This window comes from Zea mays, chromosome 1 (genome assembly GCF_902167145.1).
Source record: "Zea mays cultivar B73 chromosome 1, Zm-B73-REFERENCE-NAM-5.0, whole genome shotgun sequence".
Lineage (NCBI taxonomy): Eukaryota > Viridiplantae > Streptophyta > Magnoliopsida > Poales > Poaceae > Zea > Zea mays.
This window is the reverse complement of record NC_050096.1, coordinates 232,502,674-232,523,652: the sequence shown is the minus strand read 5'-3', so window position 1 is coordinate 232,523,652 and position 20,979 is coordinate 232,502,674. Positions and strand designations below refer to the sequence as shown.

Below are 20,979 nucleotides of genomic sequence, written 5' to 3'. Positions count from 1 at the left end.
AAAATAAAGTTTATATGAAAATCATAGAGCTTGAAGAGATCTACAACTTTGTAGTACATCACATGTTTGTTTGAACAAATCTTTATGCCGAAATCAATCGCTCAGCTTTTTCTATGGACAGCGGCTTCTCAGAATATCAGGTTTCTCATATAAACGATTCTAAGAAAGGCAGATCCAAACAGGGCTGGGACCCCTTGTCCTGAAGAAGAGCTTAAACAATTGATAGAAAGTCACCGCCAGTGTTGCAGTGTACAAGCTTAATTTGATGCACTTGCTCAAAATATAATGACCACTAGAGCTTGCATTGGGTCTAGAAGTCAGATCTTCATTAACATGTTCAACAAAGCTATAAATACCCATGCGATCCTTTGCTCCTACCAGCGCGTAGTGCTTGTTATTAGCGATTGCTAGTTAGGCTCACAATGGCTAGCAAAGAACTTGCACTAGCACTTAGCCTCTTTGTTCTCTTGAGCATTGGATCAGCCAGCGCCATCAGGGTGGCTAGATACTCCAGCTCTCAAGGGCAAGGAGCCGGAGATGGTAATGGTAGCGGGTATCTGAACGGTGGTGGCTCTGGATCCGGAGTTGGATCTGGATCCGGTGAGAGTGATGGGGCTGGAGTCCATGCAAGCGGTGGGGGCGGAGGCGGGGCCAGTTCTTGGTCGCAGCCGGCGGGTTCTGGGGCTGCGGCTGGGTTTGGCACAGGGTACGGGTCTAGTTATAGCTCGCAGTCACGTTACGGCTATGGCGGGTCGACTAGTGCTGGGGGCAGTGGTCGCGGCCGTGGTGCTGGACAAGGCTCGGCAGACGGTGGCGGCGGGTATGGTGCCGGTGGTGGCGATGGATACGGTTCCAGCGTAGCGAATTCCGGCAACGTGGTCTCGGCCACACCAGCGCGTGCAGAAGCTAGTGCTGACGGCAATGGCAGTGGCAGGGGAGGTGGCTACAATGGTGGGAGTGGCGGCGGCGATGGCAGCGGATCTGGATTTGGTGCTGGACAGCCTTAGGCTTTACACAATACAATTCTCAAGATGGAGGCCAGAACACGTTGTTTAGGGTTCGATTTGATGTGATTTGTGTTACTTTTCTTTTATGTACTTGTATACCCATGACTAATAAAGGGCTCCAGCATCCGTTGTTAAGACCTGAGAAGATTGGGTGATCAGTTGTGTGTTTTCTGTTCTCGTGCCATCCGGTCATATATATCACTAGTATAATATTATTGCCTCCAAGATCGTTTCGAGGAAGCCTGATTTAATTTAATGTGCTCAGTTCATCCCTTTATTGGCCAATAGGAAAGAGGAGAGTAGCTAGGACTACAAATCATTTTTCTCAGAAGGGGTCTCCACTTGTGTCCACGTGGTGAGCTAGCCGATCCTATTCTCTTTTTTTTTTCTATAGTTAGGCTTAGTTTGGAACTCCATTTTCTCAAGAGAAAATAAACTAATTTCCGTTAAGAAAATTGAAACCATTGAGAAGATAAGGTTCCCCAACTAGTAGTTAAGAAAGCTTTTATTCAAATTTCAAGCAAATTACACCAAAATGGTATGAAGTCTTGGAAAAAAAACACATTCCAACCTCTGCCTATCTGGAAGCAAACAACCAAAACACACGTAAAAGACCAACACAAAATTGATCTGTATGGACAAGGATCCACCCAATATATGACTGACAAAAAAGTATACATGGTTAGCTTAGTTGATTTCTATGTGAAGCAAATGGATAATTGGGTAGACAACTTGAATAGGAGAAATAGAATTTCCATCCTAAAAACAATGCCATTGCTTGTTATTTGTTAACCATGTCGACCAAATGTATAATTTGTTGAAATCAGTGGGCCAAGCCCATTGAAAATTCAAAATAGTTCATAGAAAATCTCAATAGACCATTTATGAATAGCGATGTGAAAACATTAGTTCCACCTTGCTAGTTGATATGGAGGAACCTAACTTAAATAGTAGAGTCTTCTCTATATTTATCTTATCGGGCCGGACGAAAGGCGCAAGCATGGGCACACGACATGCAACATGAATGACCCACTAAATTCGGGGTCTAAGCCTTGTGTGTCTATGACTTCCTTTTATAGTTTTATTTTGTCGCTTACTATAAAATTCTTATCTATTAAGTTTATTCTGGAATTCTTATCTGATAAGGCTTATCAGAAGCGAAATTGATCAACTCTCATGCACATGTTTGGTTCCTTATCTGGTACTGATTTGTTGGACCTGAACACAGTTTTCTCCTATAAATATCCAACTACGGGTGTTGCCTTCAAACACACCAGTAGCCAACACATCTAGCCTCACGTCCTCCTGCCTGCTGCACCGAAGTGTATGGTGCTTCATTCGGCTTGTCTGCGGGCACTGGAGAATACCATAACAGGTCTCCAGAACCGACACCCTAAGTGATCATATACTGGAAGAGGGAAAATGGTGTTTTTAGAAAGCGTTCTCCACGCCTGCTCGATCACTTCTTTGTCACCTTCAACCATAGCTCATCTACCTCCTCGTCTATGGCCGTTTCACATTGTCACCAACGACAAGACGGTGTTGAATGTTGATGTCGTCTTCTCTACCCGATCATCAGCATGAAACAAATGTACAGCCATCTCCCTCTCATTATGTATTTCATACTATTTAGTTTAACCTGTTTCGACATGGTTCTGTTAGTTCAAGTTTCAATCTTAATTAGCATGATATATATGTTTAGATTTGTTCGCTTTCTGTACACATTTATTGTTATGATCATGCTTTATTTTTGGATTAAATTCAATTCAATTATTATAATTTTTCCAACATAATCTTTGTGTCTGAACCAACATATTTTATTCTCTCACTAATTACATTTTGTTAAATTATGTTTTGTCAAAATCACTTATCTAATGTAGGTATTAGAGAAAAATCTTGATTTTTAAAGAGACTTTTAATTTCTGGAAGCACTTGTTTGCAATAGATACATCATTACTAACCAGTGTCACTTGGTGGGATTTCATTAAGAACTTTATATCTATACTATACTTAAAGCACCAGTTTCAACGGTCGACCCGCGTCATCTTTTTACAAATAACCCCTCACAGTTATTTCAAATTAATCTGTTGCACGTCTATAGATGGCCAAACGGCGATCCGGCACGGGCCAGACGCCCGCGGGCTACAACTCTGGCCCAGGCACGTCATGCCGGCATGCTGATTGTGCCAGGCCAGCCCGCTAGCTCGTCCGCCCATTTGATTAAATCAGCATAAAATGTTAAAAACGGTGTAAGAGGTGGGGTTTGAACCCATGCCCGGATGTGAAAGTCGCCTAGAGGGGGTGGATAGGCGGAATCTGAAATTTACAAACTTTAAGCACACTTCAAGCCGGGGTTAGCGTTAGAATAAAAAACCGAGTCCGGGAGAGAGGGGAAAACAAATCAACCAAGAAAAATAAAACGAATGACACGGTGATTTGTTTTACCGAGGTTCGGTTCTAAAGAACCTAGTCCCCGTAGAGGTGGTCACAAAGACCGGGTCTCTTTCAACCCCTTCCCTCTCTCAAACGGTCACCTAGACCGAGTGAGCTTTCTCCTTAATCAACCGGGTCACTTAGACCCCACAAGGACCACCATACACTTGGTGTCTCTTGCTTTGATTACAAGTCACTTAGAGAACAAGAATGAGGAAGAAGAAAGCCAACCAAGCAAAACAAGAGCAACAAGGAAAACACAAATGATCCTTTCACAAGTCTAAATGCGCTAGAGTTGAATTTGATACTTTGAGGGGACCGATCACTTGAATTGTGTCTTTGGAGTGGTGTCTATTGCTCTTGTATTGAATGTGTAGTGGTGAATGCTTGGATGGTTGGAGTGGAGGTGGTTGGGGGTATTTATAGCCCCCAACCACCAATTCAACCGTTGTGGCAGACTGCTTACGATGGGCGCACCGGACAGTCCGGTGCGCCAGCCACGTCACCCAACCGTTAGGGTTCTGACGGTTTCGACCGTTGGAGCTTTGTCTTCTTGTGGCACCGGACAGTCCGGTGCGCCTTCTGGCGGCTGCTCTGACTCTGCGCGAACTGTCTACGCACTGTAGCACTTTTGCAGGTGTCCGTTGCAGTCGACCGTTGCGCTGGAGTCGTTGCTCCCTGGTGCACCGGACTGTCCGGTGGCACACAGGACAGTCCGGTGAATTATAGCGGAGCGCGGCCTCAGAAACCCGAAGGTGAAGAGTTTGAGTCGCTCGACCCTGGTGCACCGGACACTGTCCGGTGATGCATCAGACAGTCCGGTGCGCCAGACCAGGGTTCTCTTCGGTTCTTTTGCTCCTTTCTTTTTGAACCCTAACTTGATCTTTTTATTGGTTTGTGTTAAACCTTTAGCACCTGTAGAATATATAATCTAGAGCAAACTAGTTAGTCTAATTATTTGTGTTGGGCATTCAACCACCAAAACCATTTATAGGAAAAGGTTAAACCCTATTTCCCTTGCAATCTCCCCCTTTTTGGTGATTGATGCCAACACAAACCAAAGCAAATATATAAGTGCAAAATTGAACTAGTTTGCATAAGGTAAGTGTAAAGGTTGATTGGAATTAAACCAATTGTTACTTCTAATAGATATGCATGGTTGCTTTCTTTTATTTAACATTTTGGACCACGCTTGCACCACATGTTTTGTTTTTGCAAATTCTTTTGGAAAATCTTTTCAAAGTCTTTTTGCAAATAATCAAAGGTATATAAATAAGATTTGCGAGAAGCATTTTCAAGATTTGAAATTTTCTCCCCCTGTTTCAAATGCTTTTCCTTTGACTTAACAAAATTCCCCCTGAATCAAATGCTCCTCTTAGTGTTCAAGAGGGTTTTGAGATATATATCAATTTGAAATATAGATACCAATTGAGATATAATTTCTAGAGGAATACCAATTTGAAAGATACCAATTGAAAACTTTTTGAAAAATTTGTGAAATTGGTGGTGGTGCGGTCCTTTTGCTTTGGGCTAATACTCTCTCCCCCTTTGGCATTAATCGCCAAAAACGGAGACTTTGTGAGCCCTTTTTACTTTCTCTCCCATTGGTATAAGTAAATATGAGTGAAAGATTATACCAATTTTATGAGTGATGTGGAGTGATGGCGAAGGGTAAATGATACCGATAGAGTGGAGTGAAAGCATTGTCTTCGCCGTAGACTCCATTTCCCTTTCAATCTACGACTTAGTATAGAAATACACTTGAAAACACATTAGTCGTAGACAGAAAAGAGATATGATCAAAGGTATATAAATGAGCTATGTGTGCAATGTTTCAATCAAAAATTCCGAGAATCAAGGATGTTTAGCTCATTCCTAAGTTTGGTAAAGGTTTTCTCATCTAATGGTTTGGTGAAGATATCGGCTAATTGTTCTTTGGTGCTAACATAAGCTATCTCGATATCCCCCCTTTGTTGGTGATCCCTCAAAAAGTGATACATAATGTCTATGTGCTTAGTGCGACTGTGTTCAACAGGATTATCCGCCATGCGGATTGCACTCTCATTGTCACATAGGAGAGGGACTTTGCTCAATTTGTAGCCATAGTCCCTGAGGGTTTTCCTCATCCAAAGTAATTGCGCAGAACAATGGCCTACGACAATATACTCAGCTTCGGCGGTAGAAAGAGCGACTGAGTTTTGTTTCTTTGAAGCCCAAAACACCAGGGATCTTCCCAAAAACTGACAAGTTCCTGATGTGCTCTTCCTATCAATTTTACACCCTGCCCAATCGGCATCTGAATAACCTATTAAATCAAAAGTGGATCACTTGGGGTACCAAAGTCCAAACTTAGGAGTACAAACTAAATATCTCATGATTCTTTTCACAGCCCTAAGGTGAACTTCCTTAGGATTGGCTTGGAACCTTACACACATGCATACGAAAAGCATAATATCCGGTCGAGATGCACATAAATAGAGTAAAGATCCTATCATCGATCGGTATACCTTTTGGTCTACGAATTTACCTCCTGTGTCGAGGTCGAGATGCTCATTAGTCCCATGGGTGCCTTGATGGGCTTGGCATCCTTCATCCCAAACTTGTTGAGTATGTCTTGAATATACTTGGTTTGGCTGATGAAGGTGCCCTCTTGGAGTTGCTTGACTTGAAATCCTAAGAAATACTTTAACTCCCCCATCATAGATATCTCGAATTTTTGAATCATGATCCTACTGAACTCTTCACAAGTAGATTTGTTAGTAGACCCAAATATGATATCATCAACATAAATTTGGCATACAAGCAAATCTTTTGCAATGGTTTTAGTAAAGAGAGTAGGATCGTCTTTACCGACTTTAAAGCCATTAGTGATAAGGAAATCTCTCAGACATTCATACCATGCTCTTGGGGCTTGCTTGAGCCCATAAAGCGCCTTAGAGAGTTTATACATATGGTTAGGGTACTCACTATCTTCAAAGTCGGGAGGTTGCTCAACATAGACCTCTTCCTTGATTGGTCCATTGAGGAAGGCACTTTTCACGTCCATTTGGTAAAGCTTAAAGCCATGGTGAGTAGCATAGGCAAGTAATATACGAATTGACTCAAGCCTAGCTACGGGTGCATAGGTTTCACCGAAATCCAAACCTTCGACTTGTGAATATCCCTTGGCTACAAGTCGGGCTTTGTTCCTTATCACCACACCATGCTCATCTTGCTTGTTGCGAAATACCCACTTGGTACCTACAACATTTTGATTAGGACGTGGAACTAAATTCCATACCTCATTCCTTGTGAAGTTGTTGAGTTCCTCTTACATTGCCAACACCCAATCCGAGGCTCTTAGTGCATCCTCCACCCTGTATGGCTCAATAGAGGACACAAAAGAGTAATGTTCACAAAAATGAGCAACTCGAGATTGAGTGGTTACCCCCTTATGAATATCGCCGAGGATGGATTTCATGGGGTGATCTCTTTGAATCGCTTGGTGGACTCTTGGGTGTGGCGGTCTTGGACCCTGTACTTCTTGATCATCTTCCATGTCTTGATCATTGTCATCTCCCCCTTGATCATTGTCCTCCTCTTGAGGTAACTCATCTTCTTGATCTTCTTCTTCATTGTCTTGAGCTTGATCCTCATCTTGGGTTGGTGGAGATGCTTGCATGGAAGATGATAGTTGATCTTGTGCTTGTAGAGGCTCTTCGGATTCCTTAGGACACACATCCCCAATGGATATGTTCCTTAGTGCGACACATGGAGCCTCTTCATCATCTAATTCATCAAGATCAACTTTCTCCACTTGGGAGCCATTAGTCTCATCAAACACAATGTCACAAGAAACTTCAACTAATCCAGTGGATTTGTTGAAGACTCTATATGCCCTTGTGTTCGAGTCATATCCTAGTAAAAAGCCTTCTACAGCCTTAGGAGCAAATTTAGATTTTCTACCTCTTTTAACAAGAATAAAACATTTGCTACCAAAGACTCTAAAACATGAAACATTTGGCTTTTTACAGGTGAGGAGTTTGTATGATGTTTTCCTGAGGATTCGGTGAAGATAGAGCCGGTTGATGGAGTAGCAGGCGGTGTTAATCGCCTTAGCCCAAAACCGGTTCGGAGTCTTGTACTCATCAAGCATGGTCCTTGCCATGTCCAGTAGAGTTCTATTCTTCCTCTCTACTACACCATTTTGTTGAGGTGTGTAGGGAGATGAGAACTCATGCTTGATGCCCTCCTCCTCAAGAAAGCCTTCAATTTGAGAGTTCTTGAACTCCGTCCCATTATCGCTTCTTATCTTCTTGATTCTCAATCCGAACTCATTTTGAGCCCATCTCAAGAATCTCTTTAAAGTCTCTTGGGTTTGTGATTTTTCCTGTAAAAAGAACACCCAAGTGAAGCGAGAATAGTCATCCACAATTATTAGAAAGTACTTACTCCTGCCGATGCTTATGTAAGCTATCGGGCCGAATAGATCCATGTGGAGTAGTTACAGTGGCATGTTCGTTGTCATTATGTTCTTGTGTGGATGATGGGTACCAACTTGCTTCCCTGCTTGACATGCGCTACAAACCCTGTCTTTCTCAAAATGAACATTGGTTAGTCCCAAAATGTGCTCTTCCTTTAGAAGCTTATGAAGATTCTTCATTCCAACATGGGCTAGTCGGCGATGCCAGAGCCAACCCATATTAGTCTTAGCAATTAAGCAAGTATCGAGTTCAGCTTTATTGAAATCAACTAAGTATAGCTGACCCTCTAATACTCCCTTAAATGCTACTGAATCATCACTTCTTCTAAAGATAGTAACACCTATATCCGTAAAAAGACAGTTATAACTCATTTTGCATAATTGAGAAACTGAAAGCAAGTTGTAATCTAAAGAATCTACAAGAAAAACATTGGAAATGGAATGGTCAGGTGATATAGCAATTTTACCAAGTCCTTTGACCAAACCTTGATTTCCATCCCCGAATGTGATAGCTTTTTGGGGATCTTCATTTTTCTCGTAGGAGGAGAACATCCTTTTTCTCCCCTGTCATGTGGTTTGTGCATCCGCTATCAATAATCCAACTTGAGCCCCCAGATGCATAAACCTGCAAAACAATTTAGGCCTTATTCTTAAGTACCCAAACAGTCTTGGGTCCTTTTACGTTAGAAACAAGCACCTTGGGTACCCAAACACAAGTCTTGGAGCCCTTGTGTTTGCCCCCAACATATTTGGCAACTACTTTGCCTGATTTGTTAGTAAGCATATATGAAGCATCAAAAGTCTTAAATGAAACATTAGGTTCATTTGATGCAGTAGGAGTTTTATTTTTAGGCATTTTAACATGAGTAGAATGCCTAGAGCTAGATGCCTCATTCTTGTACATAAAAGCATGATGGGAAACGGAATGAGACTTCCTAGCATGAATTCTCCTAATATTGTGCTCAGGATAACCAGCAGGATATAAAATATAACCTTCGTTATCCTGAGCCATGGGAGCCTTGCCCTTAACAAAATTAGACAATCTTTTAGGGGCATTAAGTTTGACATTGCTTCCCTGTTGGAAACCAATGTCATCCTTAACGCCAGGGTGTCTCCCATTATAGAGCATGCTTCTAGCAAATTTAAATTTTTCGTTATTAATTTCATGCTCATTGATTTGAGCAGTTAGTTGAGCTATGTGATCATTTTGTTGTTTAATTAAAGCTAGGTGAGCATGAATAGCATCAACATTAATGTCTCTACATCTAGTACAAATAGTGACATGATCAACAATATATGTAGAGGGTTTGCAAGCATTTAATTCATCAATCTTAGCATGTAAAAAAGCATTCTCATTTCTAAGATTGGAAACAGCATCATTGCAAACACTTAAATCTTTAGTCTTAGAAATTAATCTAGCATTTTCATCCCTAAGGCTAGAAATGGATTCATTCAATTTATCAATCTTGGCAATCAAACTAGCATTTTCATTTTTAAGATTGACAATTGAATTATCACAAGCATTTAACTTCTCAACCTTAGCAAATAAATTAGCATTCTCAGTTCTAAGGTTAGAAATAGTGTCATGGCAAATGCTAAGCTCTTTAGTCAAGTTTTCACATTTTTCTATCTCCTGAGCATAAGCATTTTTCACCTTAACATGTTTTTTATTTTCCTTAATAAGGAATTCCTCTTGGCTATCCAAGAGTTCATCCTTCTCATGAATAGCACCTATCAATTCATTCAATTTTTCTTTTTATGCATGTTAAGGTTGGCAAAAAGGGTAAGTAAATTATCCTCATCTTCACTAGAGCTACCCTCATCACTAGATGTTGAATATTTAGTGGAGGCTCTAGATTTTACCTTCTTCCTTTTGCCATGGGGCACTTGTGGCCGACGTTGGGGAAGAGAAGTCCTTTGTTGACGGTGATGTTTGCGGCATCCTCGTCCAAGGAGGAGTCGGTGGAGCCCTCGTCGGAGTCCCATTCCTGACATATGTGGGCATCGCCGCCCTTCTTCTTGTAGTACTTCTTCTTCTCCTTCCTCTTTCCCTTATTGTCGTTGTCCCTGTCACTATCACTAGACATAGGGCATTTAGCGATAAAATGACCAGGCTTACCACATTTGTAGCATACTTTCTTGGAGCGGGGTTTGTAATCCTTCACCCTCCTTTGCTTGAGGATTTGGCGGAAGCTCTTGATGATGAGCGTCATTTCCTCATTATCGAGCTTGGAGGCGTCGATGGGGAGCCTACTTGAAGTAGACTCTTCTTTCTTTTCCTCTGTTGCTTTGAATGCGACGGGTTGCACCTCGGGTGTGGAGGTGCCGCCTTGCTCGACGATTTATTTGGAGCCTTTGATCATTAACTCAAAGCTCACAAACTTTCCTATTACTTCCTCGGGAGACATTAGCTTATATCTAAGATCACCACATATTAATTGAACTTGCGTAGGATTACGAAAAACGAGTGATCTTAGAATAACCTTGACCATTTCATGGTCATCCCATTTTGTGCTCCCGAGGTTGCGCACTTGATTCACCAAGGTCTTGAGCCGGTTGTACATAGCTTGTGGCTCCTCTCCTTGGTTGAGGACGAATCGACCGAGCTCCCCCTCGATCATCTCCCGTTTGGTGATCTTGGTCACTTTGTCCCCTTCGTGCGCCATTTTGAGGACACCCAAATTTCTTTGGCCGTCTTTAACCCTTGCACCTTATTATACTCCTTTCAACACAAGGAGGCGAGGAGTATAGTTGTGGCTTGGGAATTAAAGTGCCGAGTTTGGTCGACCTCGTCTGAATCGTAGTCCTTGTCCCCTACCTTCGGTACCTGCGCTCCATACTCAACAATAATCAAAACTAGAATGTGCAAACTGGGTTTTGTCTAAGTGTTGCTATCTCTACCGCAAAGGCTAAGTTTCAATCTACACTAAATAAGTATGACTACAAGATTGAAACTTAAATGCTTAATATATATGCGGAATGTAAAGAGCTAAGTAGAGAAGCAAACTCTCGTGGATGACGCCGGTATTTTTACCGAGGTATCCGGAACCACGCAAGGTCCCGACTAATCCTCGTTGGTGCCCCTACGCAAAGGGAAGCCCACGCGAGGGCCAAGCACCACGGTCGAGTAACTCCGTAGAGAGCCACGGGCCTTCTCCACGCGCAAGTGGTGCTCCGCTTCCGGCTCCTCTCGGATGCTCCCCGCCGTCTCCACTATCGAGCTTCCGGTCGAAACGCCGCGGGCCTCGTTCCCTTCGGTACACGGTGGCGGCCGTGACACAAACGCGGTTGTCACGGTCTCGCAAGACTCTCGCCCCACTCGGTACAATTACAACGGCTCACGCAAGAGCCGAGGGGTTGTGAGGTTTATCTAAACTCACTCAACAATCTAGGGTTCACCTAGAGCAAGCGCTAAAGCGGTCTAACTAACCTAAGCACTTCGCAAAGCACCTACGCTAATCACCGAGTGATTCTATTAAGCACTTGGGTGTTTGAGCACTTGGAAATATGCACTATGTGTCTTGGTATGTTGCTTGGGCTCTCACCCTTGAGAATGGCCGGTTGGGGTGGTATTTATAGCCTCCACACCCCAAACTAGCCGTTGGACAGAAAGCAGCAGCTTTCTGTCGTCGGGTGCACCGGACAGTCCGGTGCACCACCGGACACTGCACAGTAGATGTCCGGTGCATGCCACGTCAGCCGACCGTTGGCGCCTGTAGCAGTCGACCGTTGGATCCGACCGTTGTCGTCTGCCCGTTGGCACACCGGACAGTCCTGTGCACACCGGACAGTCCGGTGCTACAGCCAGAGAGCGCCTGTCTGCAGCCTCTCTGCGCAGACTGTCCGGTGCCTCACCGGACAGTCCGGTGCACACCGGACACCAATGTCCGGTGCGCCACCAGGCGCTGGCTGACAGCCCTTATCTTGGATTTCTTCGCTGATTTCTTCGGGCTTCTTTGTTCTTGAGTATTGGACTCCTATGCATCTTTTTATGTCTTCTTTTGAGGTGTTGCATCCTCATTGCCTTGGTCCAATTCTCTTCGCATCCTGTGAACTACAAACACAAACACTAGAAAACTTATTAGTTCACGGATTGTGTTGTTCATCAAACACCAAAACTCAATTAGCCAAAAGGCCCGGGGTCCATTTTCCTTACAATCTCTCCCTTTTTGGTGATTGATGACAACACAACCAAAGCAAGCAAATAATACAAGTATTTGAGTGAAAATATGCAATCTACTTGCTAAGATGCATGATTGTCCCCACAATGTGATATTATGGACTTAAGCCTCCCCCTAACTCCATAATTCACTTACTTCCTATTTTAGGACCAAATAACCAAAACCACTTGAAATACCATTTGTAGATATAAAATTTTAAATTTGTGGTGTTTGGTGTTTGATATAGTTTTTATTGCTTTGGTCCCTAAACTTCTCCCCCTTTGGCATCAACCACCGAAAAGGAAGACATTAAAAGCATGTAGGAAGTAAATAAAAGCTTGTCCTCAAAAGAATTGTATCAAATGATATCACTAGAAGGATATTAAATTAAACTATGTGAATGATACCACTTGAAGGAGTCCTCAAAAGATTACTCCCCCTAAATGAGTTGTCTCCTTTAGAAAGAGTTTTTCTCCCCCTTTAGAGATGAAGAAATACTCCCCTTGACAGAGATCCTCTACTTAGGAAAAAGCATGTGAAAATTAGAGGTGCAAGACATGATTTGAAAAGACTAACTTCCCTTATGCATAGGTAACAGAATATGAGTTAACTACTTATGCATTTTTAGCAACATGGAAGCATATGATATGAAATATAGTCTAATCAAATATTGGAGAAGACATGTAAATGATACTGAATGTAGTCTCAAAAGATACCAATTGAAAGTCAATGGTGATCTTGAGAGACATGAGAGTTCTTGGAGATTTTGCAGTGGAAGATTGTTGTCTTTCTCCGGGGACCTTATTTTCCTTACAATGAGACTATCACATGAAATAGACTTGAAAAGGTGTTAGTCTCAAAGTATTAGATTATAGAGTAACCTCCCCCTAAAGGTGTGCATACAAGTTTTGAATACTTGTAGGAGACATGCACTTTGATTTGATATCAAGAGGGGCAAATTATCCATAATCCTTACTTTGGCACATGTAAGTTAAATGATACACTTTGTAGAGATCAAAAATTTTCAATTGATGCATCATTTACTATGGAGTTATATAAAAGCTATGTGCCGTGCTTAAATAAACATTTTAAGCCATGTAGGTTTGCTTAAGTATATGAATTAAGAACAAGCACTCCTACCATATGATTTACCTAGTATGCATGATTTTAAACAAAAGTACATAACAAATGTAATACTAGGCAAGGAAGGTAAACTAGATAAAAGATAAATAGATACGCATATCTAAAAACGAAGAATACAATAAAGCTAGTTACCTCAGCCATGGGTGGGAAATTTGGGTCCAAAGTTTTCACTAACCCACTTGGCAATAAACTTGATCTAGTATGATGTACCCCATGATATACATCCCAACTTTGCCAAGTCTCCAAATTTCCCGAAGACCTTTGGTCCACTCACTTCCCTTTCGGGATCCAAACCTTCTTGGTGCTTTTCATGGTTGAAATTATCTCCTTTGGCACCCAGATGCGTTTGGCCCCCTTTCCTTTGTTGGCTTGCTTGTTGGCCTTGATTGCTATCACCTTTCCATTCTTCTTCTTTTTGATTAAGTATGGTGTAGCAGTCTTTTTATCCACCTTTTTTATGTAGGTGTTGGAGATTTTGCTTGATGGCTTTTGCTTGAGCTTTTGCCTTTGTTTATCCCCGGTCATCGCCTTGCATTGGAAAGACTTGTGGCCTTCCATGTGGCATAGCCTACAAATCACAGTTTCTCCCTCTACAGGCTTGTTCACTCCCATAGTGGTGTTATCCTGTGGAGGTCGGATTTGTTTGGCTTTGCCTTTCTTGTCATACAAAGCCTTGCCAAGGCGAGCCACTTCTTGCTTTAATTGTTCATTTTCCTTTGCAACCTCATCCGAACATGTTTCTACAACAATATTCTCAACAACGACTTGGTTGCAGGGGTTAGAATCATCAATTAAATCAAAGCAGGAAGTAGAAGCATCTTTCTTAATTATTTCAGGTATTTCAACTAAAGATGCTGCTGGGGTGCTACCAATGTTTTCTAGCTTAGTAGTTAGCTCATTATTGTGTATGCTAAGAATTTCCATTTTCTCTAGCAAATTATCAATAGCTTCTTGGGAGCTAGCTAACTTAGTCTTAAGTTTTTCATTCTTTTTAATAAGGCTATCATCGGTAGCAGTGGATGGAGCACTAGATTCTAATAGCTCAATTTTAGTTGATAGCTCACTATTTAAGTTTGCAAAAGTTTCAAATTTTTCTAGCAAACCTTTATAATCATTTTGGGAGCTAATCAACTTATTTTTCAAAGTTTTAAGTTGAGCTTTTTGCTTAGTGCAAACATCCTGGAAAAATTCTACGGCTTCCGCAAGCTCATCTACAGAGGGCTTTCCCTCACCTTCATCATCACTACTACTTTCATCACTAGAGGATGGAATGCTTTTGTTACCTCTTGCCATAAGGCATTTGTGTGATGACCGTGATGAGCGTGATGAGGACCGGTGGCTGCGCGTCTTTGGAGGTTCATCTTCACTTGAAGAATCATCCCAAGTTCTAACACTTGTTAGCGCCTTGCCTTTGCTCCTCTCCTTTTTGGGTTTGGCCATATTTGGACAGTTGTCCCTAAAGTGACCCTTCTCCCCACATGCGAAGCATCCTCTCTTCCTTTGCTTTTTCCTGTCAATGTTAAAGAGAAGATCCTCGACCTGCAGGGGCACACCCATTAGATTAATCTTGCGGATCATCCCCATTACCTTTCCGACGCGTCGGATCGTTTCTTCGTCCTCGGAGGATGATGTGCATGGGTGATTATCTTCATCATCATCACTTTCTTCTTCTTCCTCTTCTTCACTTGAGGAACTTGGAGTGGGAGCCTTCTTTTTGCCCTTCCTTTCATCACATGCAAAAGCATATGGTCTTGAGGAAGTTGGCTCCTCTCCCCGACTCATTTTTCGCGACATCTCAAAGGCCGCGATTTTCCCAATCACAATGGTCGGGGTCATGTTGCTTAAGTCCTCCATGTTGTGAAGGATGGTGATGATGCTCCCATATCTTTGTTGTGGTAGCAGGGAGATAATCTTCCTCACAATGTCCGCATCACCTAGCTTATTAACGCCAATAGAATTGAGCTCATTGATAATTAGATTCAAGCGAGAATACATGTCTCTAACAAGCTCATCATCTTTCATAGCAAAAGAATTATACTCATTTAAGACTAGGCAATGTTTTTGCTCACGGACATTGGATGTGCCATCATGGAGCTCATGCAATTTTAGCCAAATCTCATTAGCAGTTTTCAGGGTAAATACTTGATTGAAAATATCCATGCTAAGAGATTCATACAGGCAATTTTTGGCTCTAGCATTTAAATGAATTTCTTTTTCTTCACTCGTGGTGGGTTTCTCGGGATTCTTGAGGGGTTTCATCCCGTCACGAGTGACTCTCCAAACACCTAGATCAACGGCCTCTAGGTAACAAGCCATTCTAGCACTATAATATGGGAAGTTAGTGCCGTCGAAGTGTGGTGGCCTATGGGTCTCCAAACACCTAAAAAGCGTCGACTCTTTTAGCGGTGAAGCTAAAGCGTTTCAAATGAGCCAAACCGGCTCTGATACCACTTGTAGGAAACGGGTGACGCCTAAGAGGGGGGGTGAATTAGGACTTCTAAAACTTTTACTAAACTAGGCCACAATTAAATCCCTAGAGCAAAACCTATGCAAATAATCAAAACTAGAATGTGCAAACTGGGTTTTGTCTAAGTGTTGCTATCTCTACCGCAAAGGCTAAGTTTCAATCTACACTAAATAAGTATGACTACAAGATTGAAACTTAAATGCTTAATATAGATGCGGAATGTAAAGAGCTAAGTAGAGAAGCAAACTCTCGTGGATGACGCCGGTATTTTTACCGAGGTATCCGGAACCACGCAAGGTCCCGACTAATCCTCGTTGGTGCCCCTACGCAAAGGGAAGCCCACGCGAGGGCCAAGCACCACGGTCGAGTAACTCCGTAGAGAGCCACGGGCCTTCTCCACGTGCAAGTGGTGCTCCGCTTCCGGCTCCTCTCGGATGCTCCCCGCCGTCTCCACTATCGAGCTTCCGGCCGAAACGCCGCGGGCCTCGTTCCCTTCGGTACACGGTGGCGGCCGTGACACAAACGCGGTTGTCACAGTCTCGCAAGACTCTCGCCCCACTCGGTACAATTACAACGGCTCATGCAAGAGCCGAGGGGTTGTGAGGTTTATCTAAACTCACTCAACAATCTAGGGTTCACCTAGAGCAAGCGCTAAAGCGGTCTAACTAACCTAAGCACTTCGCAAAGCACCTACGCTAATCACCGAGTGATTCTATTAAGCACTTGGGTGTTTGAGCACTTGGAAATATGCACTATGTGTCTTGGTATGTTGCTTGGGCTCTCACCCTTGAGAATGGTCGGTTGGGGTGGTATTTATAGCCTCCACACCCCAAACTAGCCGTTGGACAGAAAGCAGCAGCTTTCTGTCGTCGGGTGCACTGGACAGTCCGGTGCACCACCGGACACTGCACAGTAGATGTCCGGTGCATGCCACGTTAGTCGACCGTTGGCGCCTGTAGCAGTCGACCGTTGGATCCGACCGTTGCCGTCTGCCCGTTGGCACACCGGACAGTCCTGTGCACACCGGACAGTCCGGTGCTACAGCCAGAGAGCGCCTGTCTGCAGCCTCTCTGCGCAGACTGTCCGGTGCCTCACCGGACAGTCCGGTGCACACCGGACACCAATGTCCGGTGCGCCACCAGGCGCTGGCTGACAGCCCTTATCTTGGATTTCTTCGCTGATTTCTTCGGGCTTCTTTGTTCTTGAGTATTGGACTCCTATGCATCTTTTTATGTCTTCTTTTGAGGTGTTGCATCCTCATTGCCTTGGTCCAATTCTCTTCGCATCCTGTGAACTACAAACACAAACACTAGAAAACTTATTAGTTCACGGATTGTGTTGTTCATCAAACACCAAAACTCAATTAGCCAAAAGGCCCGGGGTCCATTTTCCTTACAGAAGTGACGGACATCGATTTGGAGCCGGAGGTGGAGGGCGACGAAGAGCCAGTCTCATAGTAGACCACTTTCTTCATCTTTTTCTTTTTGTCACCTCTCCGTTGTGACTTGATGGAGGAAGCGGATTCCTCCTTATGCTTGTGGCCGGACTCCCTCGAATGGGTCCTTCCCGAGCTTGCGGACTTGTCGCCGTCGGTCACGATCTCCCTCTTGGCGTGATCTCCCGACATCACTTCGAGTGGTTAGACTCTAATGAAGCACCGGGCTCTGATACCAATTTAAAGTTTCCTAGAGGGGGTGGATAGGCGGAATCTGAAATTTACAAACTTTAAGCACACTTCAAGCCGGGGTTAGCGTTATAATAAAAAACCGAGTCCAGGAGAGAGGGGGAAACAAATCAACCAAGAAAAATAAAGCGAATGACACGGTGATTTGTTTTACCGAGGTTCGGTTCCAAAGAACCTAGTCCCCGTTGAGGTGGTCATAAAGACCGGGTCTCTTTCAACCCTTTCCCTCTCTCAAACAGTCTCCTAGGCCGAGTGAGCTTTCTCCTTAATCAACCGGGTCACTTAGACCCCACAAGAACCACCACACACTTGGTGTCTCTTGCTTTGATTACAAGTCACTTAGAGAACAAGAATGAGGAATAAGAAAGCCAACCAAGCAAAACAAGAGCAATAAGGAAAACACAAATGATCCTCTCACAAGTCTAAATGCGCTAGAGTTGAATTTGAGACTTTGAGGGGATCGATCACTTGAATTGTGTCTTTGAAGTGGTGTCTATTGCTCTTGTATTGAATGTGTAGTAGTGAATGCTTGGATGGTTGGAGTGGAGGTGGTTGGGGGGGTATTTATAGTCCCCAACCACCAATTTAACCGTTGGGGCAGGCTGCTGTCGATGGGCGCACCGGACAATCCGGTGCGCCAACAGACAGTGTTCGGTGCGCCAGCCACGTCACCCAACCCTTAGGGTTCTGACGGTTTCGACCGTTGGAGCTTTTTCTTCTTGTGGCACCGGACAGTCCAGTGCCGCACCGGACAGTCCCTATTCACTGTCCGGTGCACCTTCTGCCGGCTGCTCTGACTCTGCGCGAACTGTCTGCGCACTGTAGCACTTTTGCAGGTGTCCGTTGCAGTCGACCGTTGCGCTGGAGCTGTTGCTCCGCTGGTGCACCGGACAGTCCGATGGCACACCGGACAGTCCGGTGAATTATAGCGGAGCGCGGCCTCAGAAACCTAAAGGTGAAGAGTTTGAGTCGCTCAACCCTGGTGCACCGGACACTGTCCGGTGGCACACCGGACAGTCCGGTGGCACACCGGACAGTCCGGTGCGCCAGACCAAGGTTCTCTTCGATTTCTTTTGCTCCTTTCTTTTTGAACCCTAACTTGATCTTTTTATTGGTTTGTGTTGAACCTTTAGCACCTGTAGAATATATAATCTAGAGCATACTAGTTAGTCCAATTATTTGTGTTGGGCATTCAACCACCAAAATTATTTATAGGAAAAGGTTAAACCCTATTTCCCTTTCAGGATGCAAGAAGGGCGGGAGACACTAGGTAAAGTTATCTAACCAGTAGAACATCATGCTCAGATGTTTTTATATTGAATATAAATTTGTCGGTGTTTCGAGACCGGGGGGTCCCTCGGGCTGACGAGTGAGTGTCGTCGCGTGCCCCAGCCCAGATGGGTCGAGCGCGTGGGCGAGCGCGAAGGGGGGAAAGGAGTGAGGCGGCCGGAGACCGGCGTGAGAGAGGTGGGAATCCCGCGGCCTTCGTGTTCGTCCCGCGCCCAGGTCGGGTGCGCTTGCAGTAGGGGGTTACAAGCATCCACGCGGGAGAGGGAAGCGAGCAGCCCCAAGAGAGCGCCTGTCCCGTCCTCGTCCCCGCGCGGCCAACCTTCTCTAAGAGGGCCCTGGTCCTTCCTTTTAAAGGCGTAAGGAGAGGATCCAGGTGTACAATGGGGGTGTAGCAGAGTGCTACGTGTCTAGCGGGGGAGAGCTAGCGCCCTAAGTACATGTCGATGTGGCAGCCGGAGAGATTTTGGCACCCAGCTGGTGTGATGTCGTGGCCGTCGGAGGAGCGACGGAGCCTGGTGGAGGGACAGCTGTCGGAGCGGTTGAGTCCTTGCTGATGTCCTCCTGCTTCCGTAAGAGAGCTGAGAGCCGCCGTCGTCACAGAGCATGCGGGGCGCCATCATTGCCTATCTGGCGGAGCTAGCCAGATGGGACACCGGTCTTGTTGTCTGCGGCCCGAGTCAGCTCGGGGTAGGGTGATGATGGCGCTTCCTGTTGACGTGGCTGGCCTGCGCCCTAGGCTGGGCGACGTGGAGGCTCCTCCAAAGCCGAGGTCGAGTCTGTCTTCCATGGCTGAGGCCGAGTCCGAGCCCTGGGGTCGGGCGAAGCGGAGTTCATCGTCTTCTGGGGCTGAGCCCGAGTCCGAGCCCTGGGGTCGGGCGAAGCGGAGTTCGTCGTCTTCCGGGATTTAGCCCGAGTCCGAGCCCTGGGTCGGGCGGAGCGGAGTTCGCCGTCTTCCGGGACTTAGCCCGAGTCCGAGCCCTGGGTCGGGCGGAGCGGAGTTCGCCGTCTTCCGGGACTTAGCCCGAGTCCGAGCCCTGGGTCGGGCGGAGCGGAGTTCGCCGTCTTCCGGGACTTAGCCCGAGTCCGAGCCCTGGGGTCGGGCGGAGCGGAGTTCGCCGTCTTCCAAGACTTAGCCCGAGTCCGAGCCCTGGGTCGGGCGGAGCTTCCTATGGTGCCTTTGGCAGGGCCTGACTGCCTGTCAGTCTCACTCTGTCAAGTGGCACTGCAGTCGGAGTGGCGCAGGCGGCGCTGTCCTTCTGTCAGGCCGATCAGTGGAGCGGTGAAGTGACGGCGGTCACTTCGGCTCTGCCGGAGGGCGCGCGTCAGGATAAAGGTGTCAGGCTACCTTTGCATTAAATGCTCCTGCGACTTGGTCGGTTGGTGCGGCGATTTAGTCAGGGTTGCTTCTTAGCGAAGGCAGGGCCTCGGGCGAGCCGGAAATACGTTCACCGTCGGAGGGGGGCCTCGGGCGAGACGGAAATCCTCCGGGGTCGGCTGCCCTTGTCCGAGGCTAGGCTCGGGCGAGGTGTGATCGAGTCGCTCGAATGGACTGATCCCTGACTTAATCGCACCCATCAGGACTTAGCAGCTTTATGCTGATGGGGGTTACCAGCTGAGAATTAGGAGTCTTGAGGGTACCCCTAATTATGGTCCCCGACAGTAGCCCCCGAGCCTCAAAGGGAGTGTTAGCACTCGCTTGGAGGCTTTCGTCGCACTTTTTTGCAAGGGGACCAGCCTTTCTCGGTTGCATTTTGTTCCGGTGGGTGCGCGCGAGCGCACCCGCCGGGTGTAGCCCCCGAGGCCTCGGAGGAGTGGTTTCACTCCTTCAAGGTCTTAATGCCTTGCGTAATGCTTCGGCCGGTCTGGTTGTTCCCTCATGCGAACTGGCCGTAGCCCGGGTGTACGGTCGGGGCCCAAGTTCTCGGGCTGGTATGTTGACGCTGTCAACGGTTCGGCCGGAGCCGGGTTTGCGAGAGCAGCCCCCGAGCCTCTGCACAGGGCGAGAGGGCGATCAGGGACAGACTCGGCTTTTTGCATACGCCCCTGTGTCGCCTTTCCGCAAGGAGGAGGGGGGAAAGCGCCATGTTACCCTCGATGGGCGCCGAACATGGTGTCTCCGGTGAGCTGCGAGCGGGTAATCCGAGTGGACGTCCGTGCCCCGTTCGTTAGGGGTCGGCTAGGGGCCCAGAGGCACGCCCAAAAGTACCTGCAGGTGATCTGCCGGACCCGGTCCCCTGGCGACGGGGTCTGAGGGCTCGATGCCTCCCTCTGATGGGATTCCGTTACAAGATCGCTCCCGCTGGTCTCGAAAATGTCCTAGGGTACCTCGGGAG

The 20,979-nt window shown here is 45.8% G+C and overlaps 1 protein-coding gene across 1 annotated transcript; it reads left to right on the top strand.

Annotated features, from left to right (window-relative positions):
* The first annotated feature begins 254 nt into the window (after nt 1-254).
* Nucleotides 255-1,163, top strand: LOC103643401 (putative glycine-rich cell wall structural protein 1). Its single transcript, XM_008666575.4, has one exon. The coding sequence runs from the start codon at nt 423-425 to the stop codon at nt 1,005-1,007; it is 585 nt and encodes a 194-aa protein (XP_008664797.1). The 5' UTR covers nt 255-422; the 3' UTR covers nt 1,008-1,163.
* The last annotated feature ends 19,816 nt before the right edge of the window (nt 1,164-20,979 follow it).